The sequence below is a fragment of the Nerophis ophidion genome, linkage group LG27, assembly GCF_033978795.1.
Source record: "Nerophis ophidion isolate RoL-2023_Sa linkage group LG27, RoL_Noph_v1.0, whole genome shotgun sequence".
NCBI classification, from domain to species: domain Eukaryota; kingdom Metazoa; phylum Chordata; class Actinopteri; order Syngnathiformes; family Syngnathidae; genus Nerophis; species Nerophis ophidion.
In genome coordinates, this window is record NC_084637.1 from 33075756 (window position 1) to 33084504 (window position 8749).

The 8749-nt window shown below is 39.5% G+C and overlaps 1 protein-coding gene across 2 annotated transcripts in view; it reads left to right on the plus strand.

Annotated features, from left to right (window-relative positions):
* LOC133544096 (histone demethylase UTY-like) overlaps positions 1–8749 on the plus strand; it is an 84209-nt gene that overhangs the window by 39413 nt on the left and 36047 nt on the right. Inside the window, exons 11-13 of one of the 2 annotated variants that reach the window (XM_061889143.1) lie at positions 4462–4560; positions 4849–5068; positions 8014–8151. In XM_061889143.1, coding sequence (XP_061745127.1) covers positions 4462–4560; positions 4849–5068; positions 8014–8151 — 457 coding nt within the window. The remainder of the gene's footprint in view (positions 1–4461; positions 4561–4848; positions 5069–8013; positions 8152–8749) is intronic. The other variant, XM_061889144.1, reaches the window with a different exon arrangement.

Consider the following 8749-nt stretch of genomic DNA (forward strand, 5'->3'; position numbering starts at 1 on the left):
ACTGAGTTTTGATTTAGATTGGATGTGTCATTGTGAAAGTGCTTAAAGGAAAATGGAAAAGTATGTTGGAGTTTGGGTGTTGGTGGAGGGAACAGTTATAAAGTCATCTAAAATACTGTCATTTGTGTTAAAAAAAGGGGCAGATAAATATAAGAATATAATTCTTCCATCTGCTCCTTTCTGATCATTGAAATGTATAAGAAAAAAAACAATGAAAGTGTCAATTGTACGTGGCTTGTAAATATGCATTTTCATGAAAGGAATAAAAATAAATGATGGTGATGATGAAGTTGCAACACGCTCGGTCATGTTTTTTTTTATGATTTATTTCTTTAATTCAATAAATATCACCACTAAATTCCTTCTGAAGGTTGGAAAACAAAGTTATATCAATCCCTAGCTACAAGCTAAGGCTTCCAAGTATGACCAGATGTTTTGGGTGGATTTTAGAGGCTTCACCGTCAACATTCTGCTTAAGTGCCATCTGCGCACAGTAAGTCTATGCTGCGCACATAATAAAATCCACTCCGAACGTTAAATAAAATAAACACATAACGATTTGTTCTGTAGGATTTTGCAATGCAATTCAGAGTGACAAGTGACAACAAGCGACCACAGCAGATAAAACAATGTTGCTCAGTCAACACTGATACATTTTTGTAACATTTGTCGAGAAGCTTTAAAGAGGACAGGAATTCCATCGATCACTTTATTGAGCAAAACTGTTTGTATTAGGTCATAGCCACGACAAAATCATTTATAAAAACTTCCGTCTAGAAAAACTGGTAATTTGATGCATAAAAACCAGGCTTATACCAACTTTTTGCCATCTGTCATCAACTGCAGCCCTGGCTCTCTCGCCAACACACACACTAATGGCACTAATTAGCCACTTATGAGTTTATTGGCCAGACAAAAAGTTAGACAACTCCCAACACCACACAAAGCGTAAATGCCAGGTCGTTACATAGACTCCTCAGTCTGGTTTGTCCTTAATTTACTGCCATTTATTAAGAATGTTCATTTATGAATATCAACCATCATATGCTGTTACTTGATTAAAGAAATGCTAATAAAAAGATGTATTTCACCGACAGAAAGTTACAGGAATCTACACTGTATCCCATGCTTACATCTCATTGTGCAACATGTGAATGTGCTAAGGCATTGGTGTCAAACTGTGGCCCGCGCGCCGTGTAATTTAATTTGGCCCTTGAGGCAATATCAAATTAACATTACAGCTGGCCCGCCGTTATTACACAGCAGCGGTGCCGCTGTAACACCACAATTTCTCACACTCGCCAATCCTCCCGAAGTTCAGTACCCCTCCCGAAAATCTCCCAGGGCAAGCATTCTCCCGATTTTTACCCGGACAACAATATTGAGAGCCTTTAGCATTCTCTACAACCTGTTGTCACGTCCGCATTTCCTCCATACAAACAGCGTGCAGGCCCACTGGCATAATACATGCGGCTATTACACACACATAAGTGAATGCAATGCATACTTGGTCAACAGCCATACAGGTCACACTGAGGGTGGCCGTATAAACAACTTTAACACTGTTACAAATATGCGCCACACTGTGAACTCACACCAAACAAGAATGACAAACACATTTCGGGAGAACATCTGCACTGGAACATAAACACAACAGAACAATTACCCAGACCCCCTTACAGCACTAACTCTTTCAGAACGCTACAATATATTTTGATATTTACCTCAGAAGGCTGCAAATAGAAAAGAGGCATTAAGTTTGTATTTAAATTTTATTTGATATGCCATTGATATTTTTTAATTATTATTATTATTATTATTATTATTATTATCATTAGTATTATTATTTGAAACTCGATTTTGCATGTCACTATAAAGTTATATAAACCTTGCTTGTTCAATGTTCAATGCAAAACTTGTTTGGGTCCCTATTAAAAGGTTAATGTGTTCAACCCAAGCCCACGGCTTTGTTCAGTTTTAAATTTTGGCCCACTCTGTGTTAAGGGGAACTAAATGTGATCTCTGAAAGGTGTGCAAATTATTTTCAAAGTGAGACCCCTGAACAGACACACAATACTTGTACATTGCTCTTGAAAAAAAAAGTGTTTTTTTTAGTTATTTTTAATTGAAGTGGGGCAAATCACTAAATAATTTCATCAAAATGATTGCTGTCATTTGATTATTATAATAAAACATTGAACTTGTTAAGTCAGGTTTGAGACAGTTGTGATGCTGGTATAGATAGATAGATAGATAGATAGATAGTACTTTATTGATTCCCTCAGAAGAGTTCCTTCAGGAAAATTAAAATTCCAGCAGCAGTGTACAGAGTTGAGATCAATATAAATAAAAGTAAAAAGTAAATAATGAGGGTTTAAATGGAAACAAAATACAGAAATATTACAATAAGAATAAAAACTAAAAAGCAACAATGGGAATACAAATATAACAGTAAAATAAGAATATAACAAGACAAAGTAGGCAGTAGTGACCATGTTATGAAAACGTATTGCACTGTTATTGTTTTGCATCCCCTGTCATCCTAGTACCCCCCCGCCCCAGAGAGGAGTTGTACAGTCTAATGGCGTGTGGGACAAAGGAGTTTTTGAGTCTATTAGTCCTGCACTTGGGATGAAGCAGTCTAGAACTGAACAGGCTCCTCTGGCTACTGATGAGACTATGCAGAGGGTGACTGGCATCATCTAGGATGCTCACTAGTTTGTCAACAGTCCTCTTCTCTGCCACCGTCACCAGTGTGTCCAGTTTCATTCCCATTGTAGAACCGGCCCGCCTGATCAGTTTCTCAAGTCTGGAGCTGTCCTTCTTAGATGTACTGCCCCCCCAGCACACCACCATGTAGAACAGAACACTGGCAACCACAGACTGGTAGTACATCCACAGGAGTTTTTTGCAGATGTTGAAGGAGTGCAGTCTCCTGAGGAAGTACAGCCTGCTCTGTCCTTTCTTGTACTGGTGGTCCGTGTTAACAGTCCAGTACAGGTTATTGTCCACCCAAACCCCGAGGTACTTGAATGAGTCCTCGGTCTGTACCTCAACTCCCTCGATCACAATAGGTTGTGACCGTGGACTTGACCTCCCAAAGTCAATGATAAGTGTATTGCCACAGTGCGCATGTCAGATTTTGCTCACTTGTGCTTCACTGAATGCTCCGGGAGTTTTCGCGTTTGTTCACACTATAGAGATGCTTGTAACTCATATTTTCTCAAAACACTCTTAAGTTGGGGTGCTACTGTATATAAGAAGTGCTGATATTTTATCAATTCAATATCTGTATTAGCCAACTTCAATATCAGAAGGGAAAAAATTGGATTGGCACAGCCCTAATACTTTTAAATGTGTTTGTTGCAATGTACACATTGATACAGTGATCCCCCGCTACTAAGGTCTTAGATTGTAGCCATTCATTTTTTGATAGCATGTAAGAGATGTTTAAAGAGGAACTGCACATGTTTTTGCTTGTCATTCACAATCCTTTTGTTAGACAAGAATACATATGTTTTTCTTCTTGTTTATGCATACTAACATTGTAAATAAACCCGAGCAGAAGCAAAAGTTAGCTAACAAATGAGCTTTTAGGAATCGCTATATTCCACTTGTAAAGCGCTCTAAAAATATTCAAAAGCCTCCATCGTTTTTATATACACGCTTTAATAACATGCCATACTTAAGCATTTTGCTCATTTTATTATTAATTTCACAAATGCATCACAGTGTTTGTTTTTACCTTCAACAAAAAAACACCAAGCTTCATGCAACAGTGGTTCTAAGTGCTAAACAAGATATACAAACATCAAACATAATAATACAATCACTTACTGTATCATGTATACTCTCACTGGGATGCTGACTGATGGGACTTTCTTATCTTTACTGTTTGTTTGAATTGTTGATCTTAATCCTGACAAAGGGTTGCTATAAAAAATGTGCCCCAAACAAACGTCTTTTTGTGTCTTTATCACCATCTCCGGGTCTTGGTTGAATAACAAAGTTGACTAACTTCTCGTTTTATGGCTACAACATTGTACCATCCAGGTGAGGGTAATCTAGAATGAACTTTCTCCGCTTCAAGATGTCTATATAGCAGCATTAGCTGGTTAGCCCTTTGTGATCACGGTCATGCTTAAAATTGTTTTGGTTAACGCTTAAAATAAAAATATTGCTAATACTTTGTTAATAATCAGGTCACGAGATGGAGTATTATTGGATGTTTTTGAAGAGGGTGGAATAGTGAACTCACTTTAGCTGCATTAGCCACTTAGTACTGGCCGTACTTATGATTCAGATTGCATTAAAAAAAATAGAAAAATATTTCTGATATTAATTATTCTAAAATGATGGGCAAAATTCCCAAAAAAGGGCAGTTCCACTTTAAGCTCGGGTCCGCTTTCAATTCTCTGGTTAGCTGCATGTTCCAATCCTTACAACCCATTTCTCCTGCAGGTGCTACTCAAGTATTGGAAAAGTCCAGGATGCCTTCATCTCCTATCGGCAGTCCATCGATAAATCTGAGGCCAGCGCAGATACCTGGTGCTCAATAGGGTAACAATTCATTTGCATTAATCAAGACAATGTCAACGTTGTTTTTTAGGAGCAAGAATGTTTTTACTTTAAAACAGATTTCAGAATACATACATATGCATTTTTGTGTTTCTAATACTGTAACTGCACGAGTAATTACAAGCCGTGATTCATGTGGCGTAGTTACATGGGAGGGAGTTTAAACATTAACGTCATGTGACAGTCAAGTGACATTATTTTCATCAGACATCAGCGTTTTCCTCTTTCTGCATTTCACACGCCTGTCCTTATCCCCCCCTCCCTACCCAGTGTGTTGTACCAGCAGCAGAACCAGCCCATGGATGCGCTGCAGGCGTACATTTGTGCCGTGCAGCTGGACCACAGTCACGCCGCCGCCTGGATGGACCTGGGCACACTTTACGAGTCGTGCAACCAGCCGCACGACGCCATCAAGTGCTACGTCAATGCCACACGGAGCAAGGCGTGCACCAACGCCGCTGTGTTGACCCACCGAATCAAATGCCTACAGGTGAGTGGAGAATGGTGTGAGACAGTGGTAAACATAGCTTGGTGCTGTCACACTGCTACTGTTTTCAAGTCACTATTGCATACTTGCCAACCAACCCGGATTTTCCGGGTTACTTCCGAAATTCTGCGCCTCTCCCGAAAACCTCCCGGGACAAATTTTCTCCCGAAATTCAGGCGGAGCTGGAGGTCACGCCCCCTCCAGCTCCATGCGGACCTGAGTGACGTGTCGACAGCCTGTTTTCACGTCCGCTTTCCCACAAAATAAACAGCATGTCTGCCCAATGACGTTATAACTCTAGCATGATCGAGGGCGAGTTCTTGGTTTCTTATGTGGGTTTATTGTTAGGCAGTTTCATTAACATCCTCCCAGAGCGATAACAACAGCAGTCAATGTTGTGACACTCTTAAACAGGACAATACTGCCATCTACTGTACATGCATATGGTTAGAAAAACAAGGATGGGCAATTCAACCCTTAACTCAACAATGAGTAGATGAGTGTTATGTGTGTCTAAATGTGTAGGAAAATGAACACTGAAATTCAAGTATTTATTTCATTTATTTTATATATATATATATATATATATATATATATATATATATATATATATATATATATACATATGAAATACTTGGTGAATCTAGCTGTAAATATACTCCTCCCCTCTTAACCACGCCCCCCACCTCCCGAAATCGGAGGTCTCAAGGTTGGCAAGTATGCACTATTGTGTAATATTTAACAATGGAACAAAGTAAGAGAAAGACTTGAACACAGACCCTGATCAAAAACGTGTAGTAAGTAGCCAGAAAAAAACACAAGTTCTACTGCAGCACCGTGGGAATTAGTTGAGCCATTTACCGTCAAGGTATCTTATGAGCAAGCAACCTGCTGGCATATCCGCATCTGCACTTCCCCCACAAGCAAGTTCCATTTCCTTTCACATGTGCATGAGGCAATGTCACTTTTCCACAACAGTGGCTTGTCCTAAAGGACCGTGCCTGGGATTATTGTTGTTGAGTGTCATTCAGATACCTCCTCGTTCGAATCACGCTGTTCACTCATGGCCAAACTGCTTCAAGACTTACTCAGCAAACCACGTTTATATGTGCTATAAAATGTATCATTGCTGATATTTTTTCCTTTTGAGGTCATCGTTTTTTCTTTTTTGTAGGTTTTTGTTAGGGATGCACGAAAAAACAGACCGATACTTATCAGACGGATATTAGGGCGTCACACAATAAATCTGATAATATTTCAAAAATGTTCCGATATCTGGTGAGGCAAAAGTACCCTGCTGTAGGTGGGTTAGGGTGAGCAAATCAAGCGCTACTCTTCCTTACCTGTGTGGCCTGTCGTAAACTGCTCCCGAGCTCACTGTAAACAAACATGGCGTCGATTTGCGTGAGACTTCTTCACGGTTTCAAGGGAAGACTTTGAAAACAGATTTCTGCAAACAGTCCGCAAGGAGGGGAAAAACATTGTGCTTCAACACATCAAACCTCATGACAATATTTTGAAAGCCCACGTAGACGTTAGACCAGGGGTATACGGCCCGATCAGGCCCGCGAACAGGTTTTATCCGGCCCGCGGGATGAGTTTGCTAAGTTTAAAAGTTAACCTGAAATTTTTGAATGAAAGAAACAGCTGTTCTAAATGTGTCCACTAGATGTCGCAATAGCAATTCTTTTTATCGTTGTAGATCAGGGGTCGGGAACCTTTTTGGCTGAGAGAGCCATGAAAGCCAAATATTTTAAAATGTATTTCCGTGAGAGCCATATAATATATTTTTTACACTGAATACAACTAAATGTGTGCATTCTTAAGTAACGCCAATATTTTTAAAGTAATTAGTCTCTTATTCTGTTGAATAACATTGTTATTCTGAAGCTAACCAATAATAAATCAAATACATCTTACCATTAATCGGACTTCTTGAACAGGTGCGGTAGAAAACGGACAAGTGGATTAAAATGCATGAGAATGTTTTATATTTTGAACGTTATTTTTAGCACTGCGATTACAAGCGAAATTATAAATTACTTATCCTGTTAAGTAATTTCAGCTAAGATTTGTCTGAGAGCCAGATGCAGTCATCAAAAGAGCCCCAAATGGCTCTAGAGCCATAGGTTCCCTACCCCTGTTGTAGATGATGCTACATATGTACAAAATGAAACACATTATGTTAGTACATCAGTCGAGGAAAATGACCAAACTACTTAAATTACATTCTGTAATTTGATTTTCATATATATTTTTTTATCTTGATAGATTGAAAATTAACACCAATGAGTTGATTGATGAACATTATCACATAACTTATTCAGAAAATATAAATAACGACAAAGAGAAAATACTAAGTGTATAAAAAAAACCAACAACATTATGATTTGTACATTTTCAGAATGTGCTTGTTCTATTTCTGAACAAAGAAAATAATCTGAAGTTGTCTTTATTTTTAAGTTATCGTGCCATGATTTTACCAGTCTGGCCCACTTGGGAGTAGATTTTTGTCCATGTGGCCCCTGATCTGCAATGACTTTGACACCCCTGCGTTAGACTGTTGAAGGAGCTGCCCCGAAGCCAGCCGAATAGAAAGGGCTTGTTCCTATCGCTGCACGATTGAAAAGTTTGCTCGTAGAGACGACCTGAGGGCCAAAGCGATCTGTGATTTCATCACTGAAAATGTAGCTTTAATTAAGACAAATCTACAGGCACAGATTATTAAGTTTACCTTTGTCGTAATGTTTCTTAGCTCCAGGTCTGTAGAAACTGCACTTGAGTATAGATATAAAGTATCGGTCTTAAAAAGCAGGACGTTATCGGTATCGGCTTGAAAAAATATATGTATCGTGCATCCCTAGTTTTTGTAAGCAAGCCTTTTGTGTTTTCCTTCTTTTTTTCCCCCTTTTTTTTTTGTTTTTTCACGTCGTTTTCCATTCCCCTAGGCTCAGTTGAGTAACCCCCAGCTCAGTAGCCCCCAGAGTAAAAGTAAAATGCTCCCTCTTATTGAGGCGGCATGGAGTCTACCAATCCCGGCTGAGCTCACCTCCAGGCAGGGAGGCCTGAGCAGTGCGTCACAGCAGGTGAGAGACCAGATCCCTCCCCTTTTTGACCCAAGGCGCTCAAAACACATAATCCTAATGCACACGCCGACACTTCTGCAGGTTAACACATGCACTGTTGGGCAACACCGATGGGTAACACTTGTGCTTGAAGTACACCTCCCACGCTGCTTTACACATTGTTTTATGACGTTTATTCAAAAACCGCATTGGGATAATATATAGGTTGTATTCGGACACGTGACGGTTGAACAAATGTCAAAGAAGTGGTGGGCCATCAAAACAATATGGCTATTGGGCAGCAAACAGTGTGACCTATCGGAGTACGCAAGGGGCCTAGATCTTACCATTTAAAGCGGATAAGGGCAAAAATGCAATTGAATCTATCCTTTTACATTATCAGATTAAGATTTGTCGAGTGATCTCAAGGGTTATGCGTTGGTCGTGTTCCCAGACATGTTGAACTATTTGGAGCTGCTGACGTCATTCCGCATGACAAAATAGATGAAAGCTTAGAAATGCATGGAGGTCTAGAACTTATTTATGTGTGGATAGGTGAAGGAAATTGGTAGAAAAATTCTCCCGGATAAATCATGCATCGTTTTTGCTCGGGTAAGGT